The sequence below is a fragment of the Zonotrichia leucophrys genome, chromosome 4, assembly GCF_028769735.1.
Source record: "Zonotrichia leucophrys gambelii isolate GWCS_2022_RI chromosome 4, RI_Zleu_2.0, whole genome shotgun sequence".
Taxonomy (NCBI): domain Eukaryota; kingdom Metazoa; phylum Chordata; class Aves; order Passeriformes; family Passerellidae; genus Zonotrichia; species Zonotrichia leucophrys.
Window position 1 is genome coordinate 4483632 of NC_088173.1, and position 27992 is coordinate 4511623.

General features: G+C 42.9%; 2 protein-coding genes and 1 long non-coding RNA gene across 4 annotated transcripts in view; 2 read left to right on the top strand and 1 right to left on the bottom strand.

Moving 5' to 3' along the window:
• The window catches only part of SMIM14 (small integral membrane protein 14), a 55212-nt gene extending 30006 nt beyond the window's left edge, over positions 1–25206 (bottom strand). The window contains exon 1 of one of the 2 annotated variants that reach the window (XM_064710293.1): positions 24953–25206. The gene's annotated coding sequence lies outside the window, so the exon portion shown is untranslated. Of the gene's footprint in view, positions 1–9267; positions 9390–24952 lie in introns of those variants that run through there. The other variant, XM_064710294.1, reaches the window with a different exon arrangement.
• Positions 9430–24311, top strand: LOC135446488 (uncharacterized). The gene is made up of 3 exons (XR_010439825.1): positions 9430–9594; positions 13022–13171; positions 21276–24311. It is a non-coding gene; the product is annotated as an uncharacterized LOC135446488 (long non-coding RNA).
• Positions 25207–25253: 47 nt separating the features above from the next.
• UBE2K (ubiquitin conjugating enzyme E2 K) overlaps positions 25254–27992 on the top strand; it is a 44916-nt gene continuing 42177 nt past the window's right edge. The window contains exon 1 of the mRNA XM_064710292.1: positions 25254–25642. Within this exon, the coding sequence (XP_064566362.1) occupies positions 25580–25642 (63 nt within the window). The 5' untranslated portion in view covers positions 25254–25579. The remainder of the gene's footprint in view (positions 25643–27992) is intronic.

The window sequence follows — 27992 nt, forward strand, 5'->3', positions numbered from 1 at the left end:
CTCCTGGGCATAAAACTGAATTCTCAGGACAAGAAAAACCCCCAAAAAACAACTGGCTAACTGGGCAGCAAAAGCAAACCAGTCAGATATGAATGTGGGTCCTGTCAGAAGGAGAGCTGCCACAGAAGAGCATGGCTCCAATTACAGCTTTCTTCAACTAATTGTCCCAGTTCAGATCACCCATTTAGCTTTTCTAGGAAAAGAGCTGCCATGATTTTGATGGCTGATTCCAAAGTGGGTTCCTAGACACAGCAACACTTTCATGGTACAAAGCAACCATCTCCACTCTCCTTGTAATTCCAGGGGTGGGGGGAGAGCAGCTGGGTTTGTACTTGAAAGCATCAGCATGTCTCCCTGGACTTCCAGCTGTAGCCTAATGAATTGGCAAGTATTTTTTTACAATTTTTCTCAGGATAATTAACAAGACCTAAGATGAACTCTTCAATGCAGATTGAGCTAAGCCAGTTCCCTTCCTCATGGAAAAGTCAGTGCTTATCCATACACAGATAGAGGCAGCTGGGGGAGTTCTTGTTGGATTCAACCAAATTGACTCACACTGCTCAAGCAGGAGCTCAAGACCCCAGCAGGAGCTCCACACGAGAAATGCTCACCCAGCCACATCCTGCTCAAGGCATTCTAGTTGGGTAACTTTGCTACTGTCCCACAAATCACCTTGTCAGTAAACAATGAATTCATTTTCCAGTGTCACTCATGTGATGTTTCTTAAAGATGTAAAACATAGTACAAAACTTATTAAAAATAGGACAAAGCCAAAGAAACTAAGAAACGCTGAGCCAGCCACTGAAGGACGTCTGAAATCGGGGAAGGAGCTTTTGAGCAGGGACAGACTTAAAGCTGAGAAGTAACTGGTAAAAGTCCGAGGTATTTTCCTGGTGGTCTTACAGGACTACTGGATACATCCCTTGTCTTCACTGTGTGACTACCATGATATTCTGAGCATTGCTGGGTTGGTAACATTTTCACCCTGAAGTGGACATTTGGAGTTGCTCTGTGTGGGGCAGAATATTCTTCTGAGCCCATCTGCCAACAACAGTGCTAGCACCTAGAGCAATGAAGCAGGAATCAGAGCATAAAAACTTCAACTACTTAAAATTATGGCCAAAGCCCTTTCATAGCCAAGCATCACCACCCTTCTCAAATTGAAGTATGTGAAAAAGTTCACACCCCTTCAAAGAGTGGCAGGTTCTAATAAGAACCTGGCAGGAAGCTTACTATTTTTGGGCTGGGCTAACCAAGGTCACAGGTATGCTGAGGTGCATCAGTTCAACACAGAATGGCATATCAGGGAAATACAGATTATACAGATGATTCTTTCAGCATAGTTAAGTCTTGTCAGCATCAAGTACAACTCTCAGAGGACAAGAACCCACTCACTGAAACTCCTCACTGTTCCTGCACTGTTTGCCCCCTTCTCTTTCCTGGTCAGACCCCAGAACGTCAGGACAAAAGATTTCAGGCTTTAAAGCAATAAGGCTGATGTCACTGACCAAAACTGAACTCCCTAAGGGAGCTAAATAAAATCTACTGAGATTAAAACAAGCTATTTACTTATTCCCATGCAGGTGGCTCAACATTTCCTCTGGGCAACACTTGAAAAGGAGCTAATTATGCACATACAGTCATGGACCAAAAAAGCAGTCCAGCTATTTTAGAATTCATTTAATGATATTTGATACAGAATGTTATTACCAAACTCCAGCTGTCAGCTTTGGTCATCCTTTTGTTAAAATGATGACATTTTTCTGAAAGAAAGCTCTCAGAATATGAAAACCAATTAAGAGAAGATGTCAGTGACACAGAGTATTGTCCAAAAATAATACCCTCTTTCTGCTAAGTAAATGCTTCAGGCCTCTTCTAGTGTAGGAGACTGACAGTGGTCTAGGACAACAAAGTTATTCCTACCGTGCTGAGTAACTAATGGCTATAAATAATTTCACATTTTAATGCAAAAATGTGAGCTATCCTCTGTAAAATTCCTAACACATATTTCAACCAGTTTACAGAGCAAACTGGGAGCCCTCTCCTGTGGTTTTCAGTAAGGCAAGAACTCTTATTGACTTTCATGGTCCTTCCACCTCAATACTAAGTAGAACACCTGGGCATATTAGCTCACTCTCCTGCTTTTGGTTAGTGTCTCCAACATTACAGACTGCCTCACTGCTTGCTGACATTCCTCCTCCCATTCCCAAACAAGTGCCAATCTCCCAAATTCAGCACTCCTGCAGCTGTATGAGTGATGCACTGATGCAGGAAGCAACACATATTAATCCTGAAAACCCTGCTGGCAGCACTTCTGCACCAGCCCTGCAAGGACACCCATGCTGTGCCAGGCCAAGCAGGGCCAAAGGCTTGTGCTGCTTTGGGAGGCCAGATTCTGAGCAAGTGGCTACACAGGGAACAGGAGCACACCTTCCAGAGGACAGACAGCACCCACACAGGGAACAGGAGCACACCTAACAGGGGACAGACAGCACCCACACAGGGAACAGGAGCACACCTAACAGGGGACAGACAGCACCCACACAGGGAACAGGAGCACACCTAACAGGGGACAGACAGCACCCACACAGGGAACAGGAGCACACCTTCCAGGGGACAGACAGCACCCACACAGGGAACAGGAGCACACCTAACAGGGGATAGAGAGCACCCACACAGGGAACAGGAGCACACCTAACAGGGGACAGACAGCACCCACACAGGGAACAGGAGCACACCTAACAGGGGATAGAGAGCACTCACACAGGGAACAGGAGCACACCTAACAGGGGATAGAGAGCACCCACACAGGGAACAGGAGCACACCTAACAGGGGATAGAGAGCACCCACACAGGGAACAGGAGCACACCTAACAGGGGACAGACAGCACCCACACAGGGAACAGGAGCACACCTAACAGGGGACAGACAGCACTCACACAGGGAACAGGAGCACACCTAACAGGGGATAGAGAGCACCCACACAGGGAACAGGAGCACACCTAACAGGGGACAGACAGCACCCACACAGGGAACAGGAGCACACCTTCCAGGGGACAGACACCCACACAGGGAACAGGAGCACACCTAACAGGGGACAGACAGCACCCACACAGGGAACAGGAGCACACCTTCCAGGGGACAGACAGCACCCACACAGGGAACAGGAGCACACCTAACAGGGGACAGAGAGCACTCACACAGGGAACAGGAGCACACCTAACAGGGGACAGACAGCACCCACACAGGGAACAGGAGCACACCTAACAGGGGACAGACAGCACCCACACAGGGAACAGGAGCACACCTTCCAGGGGACAGACAGCACCCACACAGGGAACAGGAGCACACCTAACAGGGGACAGAGAGCACTCACACAGGGAACAGGAGCACACCTAACAGGGACAGACAGCACACCACACAGGGAACAGGAGTCACACCTAACAGGGGACAGACAGCACTCACACAGGGAACAGGAGCACACCTAACAGGGACAGACAGCACCCACACAGGGAACAGGAGCACACCTAACAGGGGACAGACAGCACTCACACAGGGAACAGGAGCACACCTTCCAGAGGACAGACAGCACTCACACAGGGAACAGGAGCACACCTAACAGGGGACAGACAGCACCCACACAGGGAACAGGAGCACACCTAACAGGGACAGACAGCACTCACACAGGGAACAGGAGCACACCTTACAGGGGACAGACAGCACTCACACAGGGAACAGGAGCACACCTAACAGGGGATAGAGAGCACTCACACAGGGAACAGGAGCACACCTAACAGGGGACAGACAGCACCCACACAGGGAACAGGAGCACACCTAACAGGGGACAGGCCTGCTTTTGCAGGAAAGCAAGAATAAAGAGCACCCTCTTGCAGATGGAAAACTGCAGAGGTGAGGATCTCATACTAGCCCCCCACGGAAGCTGAACAGGGAACCAGACTTTGCTGTTTATTACCCCATCTGAGAGATGCTTTGGGCTTAACTTTTGGGCTTCATAGTGCAAAACTAGTAATTTACTTTTAAAAGTATTAGAAAAGTATGCTTGCATAAGAAACTATATAACCTATTGTACTGGTTTTGGCTGTTGAAACATGACTTTGCTCAGTCTGTAAAAGAAAAAGGTTATGCTGAAACACACCAGAGCTAACCACAAGCAGCCAGGCAGCTACTGCAGCTCAGGTGGCCTACAGTAATTCATTATTTCAAATTATTCTTTTATAAATGTTCCTCATTCAGAAATTTTTAGATATTTTGTTTCTTTGCAAAATTAAACATGAAAAAGTCTCTTATTCAGTCCTTTACAAAAAAACATACAGTTTCAAAAGAAATAAAAATGAAACTTTTTCCGCCATATTGAGGCAGCAAATGTAGCCCTACCATGAGCTATGAAGCTTTTTTATACTAGTATATTAAGAGTGCAATTGCTTGCATTAAAAAATACCTTACTAAATCCTTAAAACTATAAAAATACACTTTTCCTTAACATCACTCTGATCACATACAAACACAAAATTATACTGAAATTCTTTGGAATACTTTCATTATTTCTTTCTCCAGGGATGACATATGTTTCTAATAACTTGCCACTGAGCAAACAGATTTAACAGGGTAGCAGCATGCTGAGAAAGATAGCAGGATTTTCAATTTTCAGATGAAAGAAGCTCTATTCCCTGGCAGCTCTACTCCTAACCCCTTTAGGCCAGATCAAATTTTATCTGAAGCTAGCTGGTGCCTGTCTTCAACTTCAATGGAAGTTCAATCAGCTGGGTTTTTTTACATACCTGCAGTAAACAATTTGAAGCTTATCAACTAGAATTTTTCAAATCAGTATTTTTACCAGAGGGAACCCATAGCAATTAACAGGATTTCTGGACTTGGTTATTTACATATGTTTAGCTACCAGATGACCCAGTTTTTACCAGAGAATATCATCCATCTAATTCAGCAGACTCACAGACTAGTTTAGATTATCAAAAGGAAAGTGTTATGCAAATTACACAACACTTCCCTGCACCTTCTAGCAACAGATTTTAAAATCCATTATATTAATTTGCACAACAAAAATCTACAGTTCTGTTTCACAAGATCAGGATCAGTTTGCAGTACACATCTTACCTTTTGCTCCACCATTTTCATACAGAAAATAATGTATTTTTCATCTTTAGTGACTTTTGTTCTACATACTAATTTGAAGCTAAACCATCTGACAATCTCCATGGCTCAAAAATGTCTCTTTTATATAAGAAATATAATAATATAATAAGAATATTTCTGCGTTTCACAGACCTCTCTGATAAAATGTAGTATTTTCAAATAGGGGTTCTTAATTATGGGTCACATCTGATGAGTCTCATCTAGATACCAGGGTGAGGAACCCCTAACAACACTGTAATCACTTGCACTGGAATCCTTGTTACAGTAAGGTTGCTCACACCAGGAAGCTTGCTTTCACACTTGATTTAGTTCAACTGCTTGAAGAGCTAACCCCAACTTCTCTTCACACCTTCATGTAATTTCATTCAGACAGCTGGCTTTTTTTTTCTAAATAACTTTTTAATGTGTGAAAAAAACATAAATTATTTTATCAAGTTGTCTAAGAATATTTTCCTGCTAGAAATAAAGATTTTTTGATTAACTAATGGGAAATACACGAACATACGAAGAAAAAAGACCAAAGCTCTAATACTAGAGGTCTGTCTTTGACAAAGATTCAACAAATAAAGTAAATGAGCAATGCATCTGCTTATATAATGTAAATGGTTGCTGCTACATTTTTGTCCAGCTTTTCTGGGTTTTTTTCTGATAAAAATATTTTCTTTCTGAGGAGTGCTTGGTGGTTTGGATCTGACATTTATTTAAAAGGTTTATAAAGTAAGAATGAAACTATATTTAGCTCCAGAAAGCCATGCTTTTTAATGCATGCAAAGCTGCAGAAGAATCAGAAGTAATCTTAATGAGGAAAACTTTTATCAAATGTAATTCAATCTGTTCCCACCCAAATGGGACTAATTTGTTCAATTATCTATAAAAATACCAGTTAGACACTTAAACAAAAGCCTCTGAAGCATATCTGTTCAATTAACAACAATGCAAATGCACAATCACTCAGTCATGCCAAGGGCTGCTCCCCTAAGCATCTTCCAATTTTTCATGAAAAGCCCCATCAGTCATCACTAAGGGACCTTTTTCTTGCCCCAGCCTCAGCCAGCAGTGTGAAACAGGTGGTGGGAATAGGGAAGAGGATAGGACCATATTTCTTCTCTTACTGCTAGCAGAACCACTGTTCTGTCAGCAAAGTAAGACTAACACAGCTAACACACACTGATCCTTCTCCTATCCCTGACTATTCCTTCATGATGAGGAGCTAAGGAGTGTTACTTCAAATGAGGCTCATTGGGAACTAGGGATGCTAGATGCTGATGTGTCAAGGCATACAAGCTGAAGGAGCTCTTCTGGGAAAATAATTCCTCTTTCTTTCTACCTGTACAAGGACTGCAAGATTCAGCTCTGTGACAGAGCTTTAGAAAGTTTTCTTCACTTCCACTGTACTTACAGAGGGTTTGGGAGTACTTGGATTTTCCAAGAAGTATTAGCATTTTGCAGAATCAGCTGCCTCATTAACAATTAGATGGATCTGAATGCATTCATAAATTGAATCTCTAACCCAGAGAGTTAAGGCAGAAAGTGTTTAGCATCAAGTTAATATCTAGGTATGTAAATGCAAACATGCAGAGTGTGTAACAGCATGTATGCAAAATAGGGTCACAGGCTCTGACCTGTGTCCCAAGCAGAAAATGGCCAGATGACAACAGGCTGTATATGCAAAAATGCATCTGCCAAAACTTTTTCATATTTGTTATGATGAGGAATCTGATAAATGTTCAAAACATAGAGAGTAAGAATTTGATGGTATTGTCAGGCCACTGTGACATTTGCCATTCATATGCATTTATAAGAAGAGAAGATCTTGCTAACTTTCATTGTACTGGCCCTGTGAAGTCTCATGATGTTGTAAGGTCAAATTCTGGTATGACAAACTTCAGCAGAGACAAAACTTGGTCTTTAAGAATGTATGTCAAGTACCCATAATACCTAAGGGGGAAAATTCTAAATGTACAAACATAGTTTTATTACACATTTGTTATGCAAATAACATTCACACACCACTTATTCTGAAGTTTAAATATATGAAAGTAGGAAATGAGAAGTTAATAACAAAACCATGAGTCAGTTAGAAACTAACTTTCTCCAAAACTAAATACCAACTTCTTGAAAGCAGGTAAAATAGTTTAAAAATTATTGAAACAATGAATTGTTTTAAATGTAAAATATTTCTTTAATAACAATTGTATTATTCTCATTTTTCCCGTAGAATAAAAGAACATGGACTGCAGAATATTGCTCATGTAACTGGGCCATGCAGTTTGGAACTTAATGGACTTGAGTAAGGTGTTGCAAAACCATCACAGTGTGCACAATATGAAGAATATCATAGAACTTTGTCGATTATATTTATTTCTATAGTCAGCAAAATAGTATCCAACTAGGCTAAAAAAAGATCCACCCAGAGCTACAAAACTGCTCCTACCATCATCTCAGTTCTATAGCAGACCAGGGCTTTTGATCCCCAGTGGGTCAGGGACGTCCCTGCCGGCCCAAGAAGGACGTGCAACAACACAGTGTGGAACTTGCAGTAACACATCCTGTATAGCTTTGCCCTTACTTAGCTCCATATACAAAACAATCTTAAATTACTTAAAATACAGAACTCTGTACCACTCAAGAGTTAGACAAACATTGTAAATCTTGTCTTTTACAAAGGGCAAAAAGAATTAAAGATGTTGGACTCACCCACCACAGTGGCAGGAGAAAGAACAGTGCTTAGAAGTGAATCAACTAATGACTGCTAACATTACAATTAATTTCATTTGGCAAACTGCTTCTATCATTTCAAGCCTCGCTATCAGTGACAGGTTCACTTTTTAAAATCAAAGACTGATTTCTTTCATCTCATTGAGTCACAGGAATTGGATGAAATTATCAAGGATGTAGGAAGAGATAAAAAAGTAAAACTGATCTCCCACACTTCTGATTTTTTTGAACTTACGTCTGCTTTTGGAATGTAAAATGAATGAGTAAAGGTGGATAGCACACTAATAGCTAAGCATTTAAAGACTTCTAATACATAACCCATTAACACTCACGAAAGATACACACCTTCCCCAGCAGGCACACTAACAACATAAATGCAAAATGCTATTAAGACCCAAATGTTAGATGTCCTTGCCTCCAAAAACGGGAGTTGGTTTTCAAGACTTATCTATCTGCATAGATCTGGATGTTCAGACAGTATTAAAACACAAACGGTCTACAATCTAAACGGCAAACCTGAAGACACTTGACAAGGCAAACAGGTGTTTGTCAGGAAACCAAAGTTTTTGATGTAGGTCTTGCAGCACATTCACGCTGGTTGGCCAAGGCCTCAGAACTGCCGTGGAAGGCAGCGGTTGAGCTGCAGGGCAGGACAGCTGGGGAACCCAGCACAGTGGCAGCAGCAGAGAAATAACCACATCTTGTGCTCTCCAAGGCCAATATAGCCCTTCTTCACTGATTCTATAGGAATCACATATTCGAGCATACATGAAGAGCTCCTGACAGGAACCCTATCTTTAATAAATTAACAGCAGTGTGATACTGTCCTATTCCCGAGATTATCTTTCACATGACATTGTTTTATCTCTCCCACTTCAGCTGCACCCTGTTCGCAAAGCAGGGAGCAGCCTGGCAGCACACATCCTGGTGTCTGCACGCCACTGCCAGCTTCTTTAAAGAGAGAAACCTAAACCTCTTTGGCTCAAAGTATCAGACTGCGATCCTTTAAGGACAAAAAGAAAAGGGACAGAAGAGTGCCACTTCGCATTAAAATCCCCAATAACCAGAAAAACCACAATCAGACCAGCTGATAAGAAGACAAGCCGACGTTTCTCTGGTTTGGAAAAGAAGGAGAGCTGCCTGACACCGAGAGGAGAGGCTCCGGCTCTCCCGGTGTTTACCTTCCCCGGCACCCGGCGAAGCGCCCGGCGGCGGGGACGTTTCTGCACTTCAACAGGCTTGAAGTTACCCCGCAGCCCCCACCGGGGCTCGGCCGCCGCTCCCCGGCCCCGGAGGGTCGGGCGGGGATGTCCGCGCGAACCCTCGGCCGCCGCCAGCCCGCGCCCTCCCCGGCCCCGCCACGGCGGCCCCGCTCACCGTTCTCCGGCCGCCGTCGCGGAGGGCTGGGGGGCGGGGGCAGGGGCAGGGCGGCCGGGCGGGCAGGGGCGGCCCCGCGGCTCGGCCCGCGGCTCGGGCCGGCTCACACGTCAGCCCGCGCCACGAGACCCGGATCTGCCGGCTCCCGGCGGCGGCGGCGGGGCCGGGGCGGCGCCGCGCGGTCCCGCCCCCCACTGCCAGCCCTCCGCCCCGCACGGGAGCCGAGCCCTGCTGCGGGCAGGGGCGGCCGCGGCCCGGGCCGCGCTGTCCGGCAGGACCAGGCGGGCCGCAGTGCCCAACAACGCGGCGGCCATAAAATAAAGCTCGGTAGGTCAGCGCGGAGAGGACGCGGGGACAGGACTGCTGTAGGGCCAGGTGTGCCTGGGGTCCGCCACAGCCCCCGCGGCCAGGGCTCCGCGCCCCCGGCACAAACACGGGCGCTTCGGCCGCTTGGCCCCAGCCATCCCCACCGAAGTACGAGGCAATTTACAGGCTAGTTTTTCATCTTGAAATTTAAAGCCTGTTCAGGAGCTCGTGACTCACGGGCTTCTAAGCAATTAAAGCATCCATCAAAATAGGTATTTAGATGCTGTGAATGAAGTTAGAAAGGAAAATCAGATTGTGGCTTCTCAGTCACCCAAGGAAAGGGAGTGTCATACTCCCAATACAGAAAGATTGACCACATCCTGTCTTGGAGACACTGATACCATGCAATAATGCAGTGGGGATTATACAGGGAAGAAAATCTTGTTCTCCAATATTTCCAAGGCTGGCTTACCTCCTCCAAGCCAGGAAACAAGGACAGTACTGCAATCAGAGTGAGAAAGGAGAGTTGGATAGAAGTTGCAAATGCTGTCAAGTTGGGACCTCTGACCAGTGCTGCATAGTCTCATGTGACCCACATATGGCTGTTCTCATTACTATTTGCAGTTGTCATGGGGTTTTCAAGCCTCCTTTCGTGGCAACAGCTTTTTTTCTGAAAGTTTCTTCCTAAACTTGAGTGTCTAGCCTATGCTACTTTGCCAAGTCTTGGATGCACTGCCAGTTGGCAGCCTTGCATGTCCAGCCATCACTGGTGCACAGAGCCACCTCTCTCTGAAAGATGCAGGCAGACCAACTGTTCCTGGTTAGAGCTGGCCCTGAACATATCCATTCCACTTCTGAGAGTCAGGAGGTGGGCTGCTTTTGTGTAGCAATGCCACACAGTCCTGACTTGCTGCGGGTCTTGCCTCTTCTTTCCCATGTTTTAGTCCTTTCTCTTGTCTTAGCACCCAACTAAGCAGTGGCAATACTGAAAAGGGAGGCAAGGCACTGACACAAAGCCAGGCCATCACACAAAAAAGCTAAACTATGCAGAACTAGTATCATCTTGTTTACCTCCATCCAGGGAACTAAGACTCTGGTAAGGTACTAGGGATGCTAAAACTTACCTTTAATTTGGAAGTATGAAGCCATATCCCTTCAATGTTTCCTGGGAGGACAGGTTTCTTTACAGCCCGTTCAGGAGTTTGGACTGCAACAAGAACTATGAAGATTGACAATCTCAAGGTATGCTTGCCTTGATGTTTACTTTGGCTGTCCTGGCCAAACGCTCAGCTAATCTAGACAATGGTGTCAGAGGGTAGTCATAAGCAGAATGATCAACTGTTGGCTGTATCCTTCTTTCCAGCTCTCTCTTAGCCATTCTCCTAACCCTTCACCAGGAACAAGCCACCCTTGAAACAAGCAAAGGCAGCTTCTCAATACCATTAACCAGTCTTACCTGTCTCCCACACCTCATACACAGGGCTAGCCATTGTTCTAGAAAATGGATCTGAGATCCTGAAATCCCCAAACCAGACACAGCTTGCCATTAGTCCTGATTCTAACAAGAGAGGAGAGAAATGCCAACAGCACAGTAGCAGAGAGGGTTCCTTCTGCCGAGCTGAGGCAGAAATGCCAAACACTTCTATTTTCTTGCTGAACAACTCTTGGACAAGGTCAAACAGCAGTTGTTAAAATGATATCAGGCATATTTGGAGGAACCATTGAAACTGATAAGAGAATCTCAGTGATTATTGTTGGAGAACTGAATTTGAACAATCCTAGAACTGGAAGGGCGAGACTAAGTGAGCTTGACCAGCAGCATGAGATGCCTTGTCAGAAATAATATGAGCCTGCAAAGAGTCTATCCAGGAGAGGCATGAGTTGAGAGTGATGACAACTGTGTGATCTACAAGGAAGCAGTATGCAATGGTGGCACAGCTAGAGCTCAGATGTCTTCCTCACTTTGAATCAAATGCAGCCTCCTCAGACCTCAGTGCATTACATCTTTCTGGCTCATTTCTCACATCACCCCATCCAGGTACTTGCACTATATCTGGTAATGTTTTGAAATTGTGCCTTGAAGAGGTGTGCGAGAAGCACTACCTGGCTGGCCAGCCAGCCCCACTGGGTGAGACAAAAGCTCCCCCTCCCTACTCCCATTTCTTCACCCCATGTTGTATGCTGCAAAGCTCAGCATATCTGAAAATAGTTTTACTTACCTGGTCTCAGTAAAAAGCTGAGGATTTTTCCAGTATCCTGCATTATTTGCACTTCCTTTTGACAGCAAAATAGCAATTTTTTCCAATTATTTTTCTTTATTCAACATATATGTTTCCATTCCCATGTTTGGAAGTATGGGAAGTTGATGGGCCTAATGAAGGATGGATTTGTGAAAGGGTTATCCTCATATATGAAACTGCAGAGGATGATCTGTCAAGGAAGAGGGGCAGGCAACAGGAACCACAGAAAGTAGGGACCAGGAGCAAGAGAAACAATGTATAAGCTTATTGCTTTCAAATCAGCAAGAACATACAGGTATGCAGAAAGTAGCTGCATATTTTAAATAAAACATTCTGCCAGAGCATCCCTCAGAATTTGGCCCTCCTGGTTCCCACGGGCAAATGAACAAGGCATAGCAGGCACTGATTCTATCTCAGCTTCCTACTCCCAGACTTCAGCCATCTGCTCCCCCTTACACTCACAAATTTAGTGCACAATACAGCAGTAAAACAAGATCCTGATATGGAGGCTATCTTCAACTCTCTCCATGAAGTCTCCATTCTGGCAGTCAAACTATGATGAAAACAGTGATGTAGACTACTTTAGGAACAAAGTTATGAGATGCATTCAAGTAGTAACAGGGATAGAATGGTGAATCTACTGATTTTGGCACACTAAAAGAATTGTGCTGTCCATTGCCAGGCTAAAACTATGAAGACAACTCTGATTAAAGAGCAGAGGGTGGTAATAGTCCTTCTACCAAAACCCTTTATAATGGAGGAGGGTGGAAGTTAGCAAAAGTTACTATATACATTCTCTACATCCATAATCTGAAAGTAGTGTGGGTTGGGCATTTTGTAAGCAACAGGAGGTGTCACATTCCACATCACAGTGCTAGCTTTCAACTTTTCTACCTCAGTAGGCAATGGTAAATTAGGAGTTGTGTTGGTGATCTAACTTGCCAAATAATGAATGAGCTTGTTTACAGATACCCAAGAACATTGCTTTTCCCATTCTCAAGTTCTTTTTCTGCTGATGTTATTTTCATCTTTGCTGCATAAGTCATGTCACTAGGCATTGTATTGCTGACATCCAGGTATTCTGTGGAGTGGAACTTGTTCATCTGCAATTCATGCAGTTTCATCAGATCTGAAAAATGACCTAGAAATGGGACAAATCCTCCTAATGTATCTCCTTTTCTGTCTGCTCCCTCTTTTCTTGTATGCAGTTCATAATAAGGAGATAATGCTGTTCTAAGGAAATTCTGCTGCAAATTTTGATACCAAAGAGCCATTTGGAAGAGGTCTGCAAAATGGTCTGAAACTGGCACCTAGGAAGTGGAAAGGAAAATATTATTAAATGCCCTTGTAGAATCAAGGTAAGAGAGGCCTTTTGGCATTTTGGGATCCATTTGGGATTTTTGGGATCCATTTGGGATTTTTGGAAAAGGAAATCCAATTTTGGAAAAAGAAGTCCTTAAAAAAGTTGCCTGCAAGCATTCCTAGAATTCAGCTAGACTGGCATCTCACAAAGCTCTGGAGAGTTGAAAAGCCCTTTGGGATACTAGGCAGCAAGCCTGAGAATTGGCTGGCACAAAGACTACATTGTGTACTTATATTAATTTTACTGATATTTGCTCGTGTAATCACCACTGAACCAAATGTATACTGCCAGGGTTTCTGTCAATGTGCAGATCTAAACTTAACAAACACTCAACTGCAATTGTCAGAACTCACAGTAAAAATATGGCTCAGTGGAAACAAGAAACTCCAGTGAAACTGTCAGAGGATCTATGGAATCTATGGAGGATCGTTTGAGCTCCTGAAGCACCAACACACCAACACAGACTTTTGGGATCAATTAGCCACAGTCTAGGGAAAATGACCGCAAAGGATTGCTGCACTGCTGCCAGACCACAGCTGCCCAGTGAAGTTTTCCAAACTATGAAATGGATGAAGGAAATCTGAAGGTGAGGGGATGACAAGGATTATTTTACACTTAACTAGAATAATGACTAGTAATTTAGAATAACTATGAAATGCAAGCAAGCCAGTTGGGATGCTTATAAGGTCAGGCTTGCAAAAAGCAATTTAAAAATAGAGGATTAAGTCCTGAGCTACTAAATTGTTAATGATAACACTCACTGGTAAAGATACACCATCTGAATTAGGCTGAAATGGTTCTGTAGTATTAGAATAGTATGTTATCAGTAACCACATAAGTTAATAGTCCACTAAATTTCATTGATAATTATCCAATCAGTATTGGGAACATTATTTTCCAATAGCTTAGGCCAATCCCCTCTAAAAATGTGGTCTAAGTGAACCAACACTGCTATAACCTTAAAAAATTGTTTTTCCTCTGGAACAGAAATCATAATAGCAGCTGTTCAAGTGTGGTGGCTTTCTTGCAAAGAAAAGATGAGAAACAGAGTGAACTGCTTCATAAGCAACTGTAGTTCACATAAGCTATCTGCAGCCATAAATTTACCAGCAGCTAACGTTGCTATATTCATCTGAAAACTGCTGCCACTTGGGAAAAACACATCTCATGTCACCCTCTATGTTCAGAGCCATTTCAGCATTTAGTCTCAAAATGCCTCTGAACATGAGTCAGAGCCCTCAACTGTTACAGTTCTCACAGACTTGAAATAAAAATGAATCCCTCTTCATTTCCAAGTGAATGCCTCGTAGAAGAAGCCGTATCTGATAGACAAACCACAAGCTAAAATGCAAGCAAGCAGATTTGATATTAGGTGCAGAAGTGAGAAGAGAAAATGAAAACAAGATCCTAAAGGATTTTTAAAAACACTTTACTAGATATAACTAAGAAGCGGCAATGAATTGAAATTTTCTGGTCATGAACTGAAAATTACTCTGATCTGAAATTGATATATGCAGTTTGCAGTTAGTATTAAGCACTTGGTATATGATTGAAATTTAAGAGTACTATCCATTAAAAAGCCAAGCATTATTTACTAATAAAAAAAGATATGGCAAGAAGAGAAGACATTTCATTTCTTCCTGAGGAGGTGTATCAAAAGGCATAACTCTGTCAGTCAGCACTTGAAGATCAGTATTCTATCACATAAAATGTGGCAGCATCTCCGTATGGACTACAGAGAACTAAATCACATTGTTGAAAAAAAATCTGATCATAGTAAGTGATACTCTGGTTTCTGTAGCACATTCAAACATGCATTTTACTTTGGTTATTAGAACATGAGTATTGACAAGTGTACAAGAAATGACTGCTCTCTCAACTGGGCAAGATCCCTATAGACATAATGCAAGGTTTTTAACTTGTGCACATTTGCTTTTGAGCAAATTTTGTTTGATGGTGTGGTATGATGCAGCTGGATGTTTGCTGTAGGATGTCACACCTTTTGAAGAGGAGCTGTAAACCCTACAAGTGGTTTAGTGCAAGAGAGAAAATTTGACTTTACAGAACTTGAAAACACTGTCTGGTCAGGAAGAGGGAATTCTTCTGTAGTATACTCTCAGCAAGTTTGTTGACAACACCAAGCTGAGTAGTGCAAACAAGACACTGGAGGGAGGTGGGTCTGTGTGAAGTTCAACAAGGCCAAGTGCAAGGTCCTGCACCTGGGTTAAGGCAAGCCCAAGGACAAATGCAGGCTGTGAGGAGAATGGATTGAGAGCAGCCCTGCTGAGGAGGACCTGGAAGTGCTGGTGGATGAGAGGCTGGCCATGATCCAGCAATGTGCACTTGCAGCCCAGAAAGCCAGTTGTATGCTGGGCTGCATCAAAAGCGTGGTCTGTAGGTCAAGGGACACGATTCATCCCCTCTGCTGTGCTCCTGTGAGACCCACCTGGAGTGCTGCATCCAGCTGTGGGTCCCACAACATAAGAAGGACATGGATCTCCTGGAATGAGCCCACAGGAGAGCCACAAAGATGATCAGAAGGATGGAGCCCCTCTCCTGTAAGGAACAGCTGAGAGCTGAAGCTCTGGGAGACTTTAATGTGTCCTTCAGTACCTAAAAGGGTGCAAGAAGGCTGGAGAGACTTTTAACAATGGGTTTATTAGGATGAAATTTCTTACTGTGAGGGTGGTGAGGCACTGGAACAGGTTGTCCACAGAAGTTGTGGCTGCCACATCCATGGAAGTACTCAAGGCCAGGTTGAATAGGGCCCTGAGTAACCTGGTCTAGTGGAAGGTGTCACCCATGGCAGGGGGTTGAAAGTAGGTGGTCTTTAAGGTACTTTCCAACCCAAACCATTATATAATTCAATTCAACTCATACTTCACAGTTCAGAGATTTTGCAAAAACACCACATGAATTGAGGGAAACCTTTTGGGTGTTTGAAAGTATGAATTTACATTTTTGGTGTTTAAATGGGTTCTTGTGGTTACCTTTTGTTGAGCTACTGAGGCAATCATTAGACGTAGATGACGTCTCTAAAACTGAAGATAATTACTGAAAAAAAAGGATGGAAAGATTGGAAGCTGAAGCTGTATTACAGCAGAAGCCCAACTCCTTTGTAGAGAAAATACTGAGGTAAGCCAGTCCTTTCACAATGGTGCCCAGTGACAGGACAAGAGCTAAACAAGAGCTAACACTTCTTTTTTCTGATGCTAACTGAACATTGGTAGTGGTTGCCCAGAAGGGCTGTGCTATCTCATATCCATGGAGATATTCAAATGGACATGGTCCTGGCAAGGCAACTTGCTCTGGCTGACCCCGCTTTGACAGGAAGGGTGGTCTAGATGATCTGAAGAGGTCCCTTCCAACCTTGACCCTGCTGTGATTCTGTGATACTGTGCCACTCAAGAGGGAAGCCAGGAGTAGATATACCTGCAAAGCACTTTCACTGCAATTTCTGTGGGAGTAAAATTATTTGGAATAAGTGATATTAAGATACAGGGATAGTATGGCACCTATAAATAAGTCTGCTAGGAGAGTTAATACCTTTTATATCTGCTCTGTGTTTGGGGAAGGGACCAACAGTGTAATATTACAATATTCCTAGGACAAATGATGCCTTAAGTTTTAGCTTCTGTATTTTTCAGATTCTGTGCTGCTTTAGTGTGTAACTCTGAGCTTTATATAAAGTGTTAGCAAGTTCTCTTCACAAGGTAGGTAGACAAAACAATCCTTTTCCAGCTTGTCCAAGGACAGCTGTTACCAGTTGCAGGCCCAAAAAGTATAAACAAAGGTGGACTGAAGAGAGAAAATAAGGAGGATGAATTTCATAACCTAAAGCTATAATTGAACAATTAACTCCAATATGCAAATGGACCAGAACTTATAAAAGTGAGAGACCCTGTGACCGGTCATCCATTTTTGTGACAATTTTGGGTTCATCTTGGCTGTAGCCCTGGCCGGGCTCTTACACTGCCCAAGGTGTATCCATTGAGGCCCTTTAGTAAATCCCTACTTTATTCCTTTAACTCTGCCTAGCTTCTGTTCTAGGTCAGCCTTCTCAAGGCATCACTAAGGGTTAGAATCTTCAAAATCAAGAAGCAATCACACAGCATGACTGAACACTTCCCAGTACGACTGAGCCCTGTTTGGGGAAACAAAGATACAGTCCAGAATACTGCCTTTAAAAGCTGGTTCCAATTCACCATGTGATCTTTTTGCACTGTCAGAAAGATGGGAAAGCTGTAACATGGAATTTTATGAGATGGATTATTCTTCAATGAAACTGCTATAATTGCTACCCTTTGTTTGAGAAAATGTTCAAGACAAGAAACTCCTTACATCTAAACTAGATCTTCCACCTAAACAAAGGCATATGCTATTACTGAAAAGACAGACATACAGAATAGTAGGGATTTTCTAGATACTGCTTTGTGAAACATTGCATGCCTGGCAGAAATCCACAGACCAGAAAAATGGCTTGTATCTGCTGTGTTCAGGGAAACTGTACATTACACTATTTGAGCCTTGTTTGTTTAACCTGACTTTATCCTCAGTGTTCTCTAATAAATTGCCAGGTGCAGTGTTCTTGCTAGCCATGTGGATAAACTGAAGACAATCAGGTTAGGAAAACAACAAGGATCAGATTGTCCTGGCTTCTATTCTTGAATTGGTCCTTACTGGTTTCTGGGATTTGCAATTCTATTCAATTAACTTTTTTACAGAACTATGGTGCAAACACTGACTAGTGATTTAGACTTAAGGCTTTAATTCTAAATTATTATTCTATTGTAGTAAGATTAATAGAAAAATTTGGGGTTTTTTTCCTAGTACAAAATTGTTCTAGTCTCCAAAATGCAGCTATTTTAGGATGGTATCTACAACAACAGAGCCTGATAAATTACCCATCTGTCAGAGCTGAGCTTTTTCTAGATGATCTCTGACAAACTTCACTATTTTGTAAATTTTTGTTGTAGACAGCTCCAAAAGGCTTCCATCAGTTGTGGATTTGGTGCCCATGATAACAGATTATACTGTAGTTTAGCAAAATGGCCATCATAAGAGTAGGTTCAAATTCTAGATACAATTTTCAAAAAACCTCAGAATCAAAAATTGCTGGATCAAGCAATAATAACTGAATTCAAGAGCTCCAGATTGCTTTTTTATTATTAGCCCTACCTTTCACGATCCCTAAAAAGCCCTGTGCTTTACAAAACAGAGACCATTGGAGGAATTCTTAACAATTTATATGCAAAGTATACTGGAGTCTGTTGTCTCTGTGGCTTGGCTTGTAGTTTTCTGATTTTACTGCACATATTCTTGTACTATACTCTGGTTATTCACACATCTTTAATGCATATTCTCTTATAGCTGGAAACTTTTTTGAGGTGGGACCACCTCATAAAACCATTCATAAGACTATTGCCAGCAGGAGCATGGTACACTCTGCAGCCTGTGCTGATGGCTCTGTGTCTCAAGTTATGTACATAGGAGGAAAGGTGTCCACTCTCATCCTTTTCTCTTGAGAGGACACAGCAGTGATGCAGATCAGTTTGCAACATAAACTCCCTGAGCAAGTGTTGCCTGCTCAAAGGAAAATACAGATAGCCAGGTGGAACCATCCCAGAGACACAAATTTTAATATATATATATATATATGCTGGCAGTTGAACCTCTTTATACAGTGAGCTTCCCAGCACTCAGCTTATCTACATTGTTAGGAATATGCAAATATTTTAGCAGTAAAGACCACTACCAAAGAAAGTGGGTTTATTTCTGGATTCCCATATTCATTCAATTACTGCTTCACAATTTTTTGCTGCTCCCGTTCTAATTCCAAACTCAAATCTCCTAATGAGAGACTCTAACTCCACCCCCCAAAGAATCACTTCAAAATACCAATGCCATTTTATCCTCTCTCTTCCTTACTTGCTGCATTTAGGCACTTCCCTGGCTACCACTACACTGAACAATAAATTTAAGCTTCTAGCTAAAAGGTCAGATATACTTCAGTCCTGATGACTTTTATAAATGGAGGCTTTACTGAGTATCAGTCTGGATCTGATTTTAGCCCATATAGTCATTAAAATAGCAGCAAATGTTATTCAGTCACAAATCCTACCATGAGGAGAAGATAATGTCCAGCTGGCCTTTTAAGGCAGCTCTAACTCCCTTTTGTACCTTTCTGTGAAAGAAAGATCACAATATTTAATTAAATAGAGTTACACAGATTTGATAACATACTGTAAATTATTACATCAGTAGATGATAACACAAAATACTTAAAATGGTACAAATTCTTCACTCAAGGTAGTAAACATTTTTTGAGTGGACAACAATATACCAGCAACATAGCATGGTCACTAAGTTCTTTATAAGATTGGTTAAATCTTCTCTTCCCTTATAACTCTAATATTCATAAAACTGCTATGAAAAAAAGTTTTCATAGCATGAAAAAGCCATGTCAGGTTGTGAAATCTATTTCTGTATTCACAGCTTACTTTCATTTTGAAAGGATCCTCAGAAAGACTGCTATCTTCTTTTTGTAATAGGAAGAAAGGAGCACACTTTATAAGAAGTGCTTCTATTTCCCTGTAATCAACTTGTCAGTCTTTGACTGCCAAATTTTCAAGGTACATGCCTGATCATTAAGAATATTAATCAACTTGGGAGCTCCTGCAAAATTACAAGAACTGTTTCACAGCTGAACCTAATTCCCCCTCCCCCCTCTTTTTTTTTTGCTTCTTCGTGAAGCCACAAGAATTGGCCCATGGACCTCAAGGTGTATGTACTGTCAGTTGAAAATCACTCCTCCACAAAAAAGTGGAAACTTAAAACACCAGTAATTTTGCTCACAGACTCAAAAGCATTGGGTGTTTTTGTATCTAGGTTTTCCTACTACAAACATCATGTTCAGATATAACATTAATTTAGAAGATATTGGCAGACCAATATCAAATTAATGAAAAGTCCAGGGTGTCTTGTCAATTTCAAGAATCCTACTAATGCTAAAGTACAATTACAACCAGAAGTTTCCACATTAATGGATTCAGTATCTAAGACAGCCCAAATATAAGCAAGCTAAAGCAATGAAGTTTTTAGGAGCTTGAAGATTAAATACCTATGGCTTTTTCAAACAACAAAAACATTTTCAGAGATGTTACTTAGTATCTTGCTATGTACTGAAATAAATCACAAGATCTCTAAAGGCCTACTCACTAGGTCTCTACAAGTCCAAGAAAGGTATGGCAGACTACAGCTATTTTTCCCTTCCTTTTTGCCTGCAAATCACTGAAACACATAGCAGACTCCAAAACAAACACTCATTTCCTTCTTGGAAATCAAGTTCTTGAAGTTTTTGTTGTTAACCCACTATCTTTGCTTGAAGGCTGTTTTGGGTTCAAGCAAGTTGCAAATTTACACTGCTACTTCATAACTGTTCATGCAGATACTCACACTCCATAATTGCAGCTGAGTTACATTTACTCGCAGCTCTACCAGGATTTACCTGCCATAAATGTCTCTTCACATTTGTAAGAGAAGAACACTTCATGGTAGACACACCAGCAATTCTCCTCTTGCTAGAAGGAAGTTATGTTTCCCAAAGTGTTACCTTCAATACCAGATTAGAGTTTTCACTGCAAAAGTTATCAATTAATAGAAAATACCTTACATTTCCACATGATAAAAGAAATTGGATGGCAAATTAAACATTGAATCCTTCACTGCTAGCACAGCCTAGTGAAGGACAATAGGGTGTTATTAAACTACAAAAAAATTCTGCCAATTCATTATTTAATGAAAATTTTGCTATGCTATAGATTGATGTCTGATGCAAATCCACTAATTCAGATGAATTGCATTGTATGAATTCAACCTGAGTGACTTCACATCACTCTAATATTTAGTTAGAACCCTTATTGCCTTTTAGTGCATATACATTTTACCTGCTAACAACATGAAAAGTATCATTTGGTAAGCGCAGGCATCTCGAGTGAATACCTCCCCTCTCTTCCTGAACACCGAACAATTTCTATTCTACTGGTTTTGCCATTTCTGCCTACAGACCTCCTACAAGTTCTCTAGAAATACTTTTGCAGGTACGGCCGGACAAAGGAAAGCTCCCGACAGAAGGACCCGTCTCAGGCGAGCAGGGCAAGCTGCCCTGTTCCACCCAGGAGAGGGCACTCTTACACCTGGCCACGCAACCGGACATGGACACCCACGGGAGGAACAGGAAAGTTCAGATGACATCTTAAAACTCGGTCAACTTGCACGACCAGCTCGTTATTTTTATGATAGTGCTAATCACAGGTAAGGTGAATCATCCAGACGCTGCCACAACAGGAACGCAATATGACAGGCAATAAACGTGTGGGCTAAATTTCTTCTTAGTCTCTGAGATGTGCTGAATGATATGCAGATAAAAAAGACAATTTCTGCATTTCTCTGGTAAAAGCTGGGATCATAGAAAGAGAGCTGTAAGTGTACCTTCCGTGGAAAACGAAGGTTAAATTTAAAAATAACCTAGTTCTATGAATATTAATTGTTGCCTTTTTTAAAAATAAAGCACTATTATAAATGAGCATACAAATATTTAAATGCAAAGTGCATATAATCTAGTACTAACACAGCCTATAAAGTTAATCTTTATATGGATATCTGAAATAAATAAAATAAGAATTTCAAATGCTACAGGTTCAACCTCTGTTTCTAAAGGGGTTGAAATCAATATACATATCTCTTGAGACAGCTTTCCTCTCCAATAAGTAATCCTCCAGCAACAAAGAGAGAAGATCAAGCCTGACATTTTTGATTTTTCTAAACTAAAGAAGCCAAGATGAAGAGGTGGTAGTTTTGTTATGCAAGACATAAAACAGCAAAAGAGAAATAGAATGCTGCATCCTGCAAAGTTAATGTTTCAAAAATCTCATTTTCCTCAAATCACAGGGGACTATCTCAATAATTCCAAATTTTCTCTGAGTAATTATACTATAAAAATGTCCTATTGATATGAAAAGAATAAAATTAGGAAAATATGGAAATGAGAAAAAGATCACCAAGAATCTTAACTTGAAGAACAGAAAGCACTTGGTTCTGTCAGAAGCATCTTGGAGTCCCCAGGCAGTGCACTGGGGCTGGGGGCATCCATAGCCAGAGAGAAGAGCCATGCAACTTTTCCATGAAAATGGAAATTTCTCTTTCCTATATAAAGGAAACTGTGGCATGAGCCACAGCCACTTTTCCATGAAAATGGAAACGACTCTTTCCTGTATATAGGTTACATGATAGACAGCACTTCCCACATTACATGGGAAATGACAGTGTTCAGGATGTTTGGTTGTCCCAGCATTGGCTAATGAATATTGTTAGCCTGTCCTGCAATAACCTTACATAGTTTGAACTTCAACTATATCTCCTTCTCCCACTTCCAGAAGTCTTTCAAAACAACATGCCAGTCATAATAAACAATGCATAGATACTCAGAATTGTATCTCACTCTATTAGTTGTGATCAACACCAACAGGCAAAAGCATAAACCAATCTGCAGCCAGTTTGTAAAAGCTGCTATTGAGAGAGTTGTTCAGTATGAGACTAAAATGGTGATAGGGTCAATAAAGAACTCTCCCCTGAAATCATATATACTACAAATATTTTTAATTCCAAAAAGTAGCTATGTCCAATGCACTACAGTTGCACATATTGTGTATGGATTTTTCTAAGGGCAAAATACTAATGAGAACTTAATTCAGGGCTTTATTATCAACATACCATAAAATATATTAGGGAGTCAGACATGGAAGTCCCTGAAATCACACACAGAGGCTATGTTCTCAATTTTTTTCTAGGCATTATCTTTTTTAACAAAGCAAAAATAAAACAACAAACAAACAAAAGCCCAACTCCCCCCAAAAATCCAAACCAAACCCCAAAACATGTATTCAAAGTCTATGGTCCTGTTCTACCCTAAACCCCTGTAGAACCTTCTGTAAAATAGTAAATTATAATAAAGTATAAAACAGTATTGGAGGTACAAAGTGATACTTCCAGCATGCTGATTATGTAAGGTACTGATTTTTACACAAATTTTGATCCTGGCAAAACTGACCACTGCTCTGTCCTACCATCCAAAAAGCCTTTCTATATCTGTCTTTCAGCAAAGAGAAGATTAACACAGTATTATGGTGAATATCAAACAGTTGTGAGGTAAGTGAAAAATGCCTGCTTAAGGACAAGGGAAAGGAATGGGACATAATAAGGAAAAGAGATACAGTAATTCATATTAATTTCATTTTTGCAGCAGCAGACTCTGACATTTGTAATCCAAATGAGCACATGAAAATGAACCTAGGTACAAACCAGACAAAATCATTGCCCTTTACCATGGCTGTTACTGGATGTTCACTACCTATAACATAAAAGCATATTCACAGGAACACAAAGGACTTTGACACTTAATAAAGGTCATGTTTTCCACTCCATTCAGAGCAAAATCTGAATATTGGAAGCTTAGCTTCTTTCTGTGAGCTGTCTGAAAAGACATGAAGGATTTAACCAGGAGATTTTATGTACCACCTTTATTATTTTTGTCTATAGTAGTCATAGTTGCTCAGCACACTACAAACCTAACTTTCATCTAAGAGGCAAAAAAGCGTTATCATCCTTTCTCTATTGGTGACAGAAAAGCCATGGCCTACCTCCTCGAAAAGAATTTGAGACATATCAGTGGAACTCAGATGTCTAAATTATTCTGAAAATGAAAGTACAAGATCCCACTATTAAGTCATTAAAAAGAAACCAGGCCTACTGCAAAACAGTCCTTTCCATAAAGGTATTGAAAATCTCAGCTGAAAAACTGGATTGTATAAAACATTTTAAAGTTTTCATCTGAAAAGAAAAATTTATGAAGAGATGCACATGCAGCAACATTTTTCAGAAAAATGAACTTTTTCCAGTCAAACTACATAGGAAGAGTGAACACATTAAAGGGACTACATGCATCTGTATATAGTTGACAGATTTTTAAAAAAAAATATTTTTTTGTTGCTTGTATTTTCTTTATAGTGTAGATAGTAGTTAAAATGCTGTCTATTCTAATGGAGGTGAATGAATGGCACTTGCAGATAACAGCCCTACCAGAAGTTAACATTTGTTGAGATAAATGTGTGTTGTACGTTGTCCTGCACTGCACCGTTAAAAGGGGGCCCTATAAAGTGTTCCTGTAAACCTTAATGTCTTGAAAGCCTCTAGTTCCTGAATAAACAGTTCAAAATCCAATCTCATGTTCTCCTCTGAAGATCTACGCTCTTCGATCCCATACCTTATTTTATACACCTCAGGTTAGAAGTTATGGTTGCTGTTTCCCTATTTCAGATTTCAGAACAGAAGCAGCATCGTGGGTGCCCACGTTTGCCTCTGCAATAAAATGTCCATTACACAGGGCTGACCTTTGCCTTTTACTCTACTTTTAAAACATTGTAGCAGAATCTGTGTAAAGCAGCAGTTCCTTTCACTGTCCCCATTAAATAACCTGTTTATGGGCCTGCAAGTTCTCCTGGTCCCGTTTGAGGAGACTCCAGCGTCTCCAGGGGGAGGGGGGAAGAGGACGAGGAGCAGGTCTGGGGGAGAGACGTGGAAGGAATAACATTTTTCTCTGCCGAGCATAATGGGGAAAAAAATAGATGAGAACCGCTGTTATGGGCCCGGGTGAGCAGATTCTCAAGCTACGTGGGAGCCCCCTAGTTCTTTTTGCTGGGGGCTTCAGCAGCAGACATACCAGCTGCTCCTTGAGCCAGCTGTTTCCTCCGCGACACCTCAGCCACTTCTCCGCTGCCGCGGACCGGGCCCGGCCCTCCCAAGGGCGCTCCTTCAGCCGTTCGCCGGCCCGCAGCCTCAGGGCTCACCCCGCTGCCGGTGCAGGGCCGGGCGGGAGCCATGACGACACAACGGCCTCAGCTGTGCCCCGAGGCCCGCCCGCGGCGGGGTTGTGCCTGAGGGGTGCCTCCTCACGCTCTCGCCACGGGCCCGCCCGGCCCGTGACAGGGTGAGCGGCTCGGGCAGGTGTCTCCCGGGACGGGCGGGTGGGCGGCCGGCGGGGAGAGCCCCTGCGCCTCCACAGGTGGGCAGCGCACCCTTCCTTCGGGGTCAGCGGGGAGGCGGCGGCCCAGAGCCCACTCGCCGCAGTCGCCCCACCGGCAGCGTCCAGCCACGGCCCCCCCGGCCCCACCGCCGCCCCGGTGCCGCTCCGGCCGCGCTGCCGCGGCCCCTCCTGAGGAGCGGCGGCGGCCCTTTCGCGCATGCTCGGCGCGGGCGCCATTTTGGTAGGGCCGGGAGTTCTCCAGCGGAGCGGCGGCGGAGCTCGCTGGGCCCGGCGCGGAGGGGGCGAGGGGTGCCCGCTGCGGAGATGGCCAACATCGCGGTGCAGAGGATCAAGCGGGAGTTCAAGGAGGTGCTGAAGAGCGAAGAGGTCAGAGCCTCTCCCCCCACCCCCTGCGCGTCCGCCACCACCACCCTCCCCCGTGTGAGCGTGGGCAGCAGTGGACGGTGCGGGTGCCCCGCCGGCCTTCGTGGGGACCCCGCACCCCCTCGGCCCCACCTCCCCGTGCTGGAGGTGGGCCCGTCCCACGGCATCTGGGAGGGGAATGGCGATTCCTGGGGAGACGGGGCCCGCCAGCCGTTGGGAGGAGGAGGAGGGGGCCGCAGGAAGCGCGGCGGCAGGGCCCGAAGAGGCCGGGCGGGCCGGCCCCCGGCCAGGGCTGCCGGCGGTCGGTGCTCGGGAGCGCCGCCAGGCCGGAGGCCACGGAGCGGAGCGGGTGGGGCCGGCCCGGCCTCCGCGGGGACCCCCGGCACGCGCCCTCCCGCGTCCGCCCGCGCGGCACCGGCAGGGATGGATGCATGGATGGATGGATGGATGCATGGAGCGGGCTGGGGAGGGTGAGCCGGGGTACGTGATCCCACACATCCCCTTCGGCTGACCCCTTCGGCTCGCCTGGGCCAGAGGCTGCAGGGTAGGGGTTTAATTTTTGGGGTTTTTTAGCGGTTGCTATTAAACCTCCATTTAGCTTCCATGTGTACAGAACTTCCTTTATCCCACTGCAGGCGTACTCACCTTCAGAAGGATGCTTTTAAAGCCTCACTCATTTCAGTCATGTTACCTCGTTTCCCAATCAGTGTGTTCAGAGGTATGTGGTGGTCAGTAAGAGAGGCTGACTACTTTGAGGGCAGCAGTAAAGAAGTTCTGACCAGTTTGGGGGAATAAATAGCAGTGTTTGCAGGCTTGCATCAATACAGCTTTTGCTGTGTCTGTGTCTGAGTTGGTGGACGTCAGCCAGATAGGTTTTAATGGTTGTGTCGTCATTGTCGTCCTACTTGGGATGATGTTGCAGGTTAGATCCTTGTGAAATATTAATGTGAATATGTAACTCTTGAGGCTGGTGTTTCAGAAATCTGGACATATTCACAGAGAAAAAATGAGAGGATAATTTTTGAAAGGTACTAATGGCTTTAGGAAAACACGTTTAGGGTAGCAGTAGTTGATGTACTTTTAAATTGTATGCTAAAAACATTGTTGCTATGCATCTTGAACTAGCCCCTAGAAAAATGTACGTGCCTTGTTTTACAGCTGCCTTTAGAGCCCAGGCTGACTTTGCCAAGCTATTGCACAGCAAACACAGAATTGCATGGAGACCAAGAGAAATTTCTAGGTGGATACCTTTATGCCAATGCTAGAGAATGTAGACCTCATACCCTGTATAACCAGCTGATACTGTGAACAAAGAAGTCTGTTTGGATGTGCTTTCTAAAGGCTTCAAAACCCTTTCCCTTTGCTTTATGTAGAGAAAATAAAAGAAACCTGAACTTACATAGGTTTTGGGGAGGTGAATGGTAAATTTTCTTACTGTAAAGGTTGGATCTAGTGTGCTTATTTTTGATTATTTCTGTTTGTTTAGTCTTTAGGACGCAGTTACAGAATTTTGAAAATGGATATTATTTTAAAATAGCCTTTGAGCTGCCTAAAGCTATTCAGAAAAAAGGTCATAATTCTTATGAAATTCAATTAATGGAATTTCAAAATCATAGTACAGCAGACTCTTGGTATTTCTTTTTTTCTGCCATTAGCAAGCTACATAAGTGTCATGATGCATTAGTATGTATAAAATTGCTGTTTACCAACTATACTGACTCCCATGTCTTGAATGCAAAATTTCAGCATTACTCAATGGTTATCAAAGTTGCAAGCAAAGTTTTTTTGTGAATGTTTGTACATTCCAGTGCAGTCAAACTATGGTGTCATTATCACTGGCTGTGAAAACATGTGGAGTGGGATGATGAATGAAGGTCCAATTAAATACTACAAATCACAAAACAAAAAGGAGTTTTCTTACTATTTACTAAAATTATTATTAAACGTAGCTTCTTTAAAAAGAAATAAATCTTTTTAATGAATGGCAATGTAAAATTTGTTGTTTAGAGGTTTGTAAGTCCCTCTCTGAAAGCAAAGTGGCTCACATTATCTGTTCTTAAATTATTCCTGATTTAATGCTTCAAACTACTTGAAGAGCAGCCCCTCCTCCCCTTTTCCTTGTAGATGTAATAGGAGCACAAATGCCTGGGAAGGGGGTAGGCAACAGGGAGAAAAGTACATAGGAAGTTTGTTCTCTGTCTTCTTCCACTACTCACCTTTGTGCTGAAATAGAGTGGTGGAACTAGAAATGTTTTTAAATGGAGCAGCTGGATGACAGTTAATTCCTTCTGCATTTGAAGAATGTGTTGGAAGTGCTAAACTCACTGTAAAGTGTGTTTATCCTTGCTGTGGA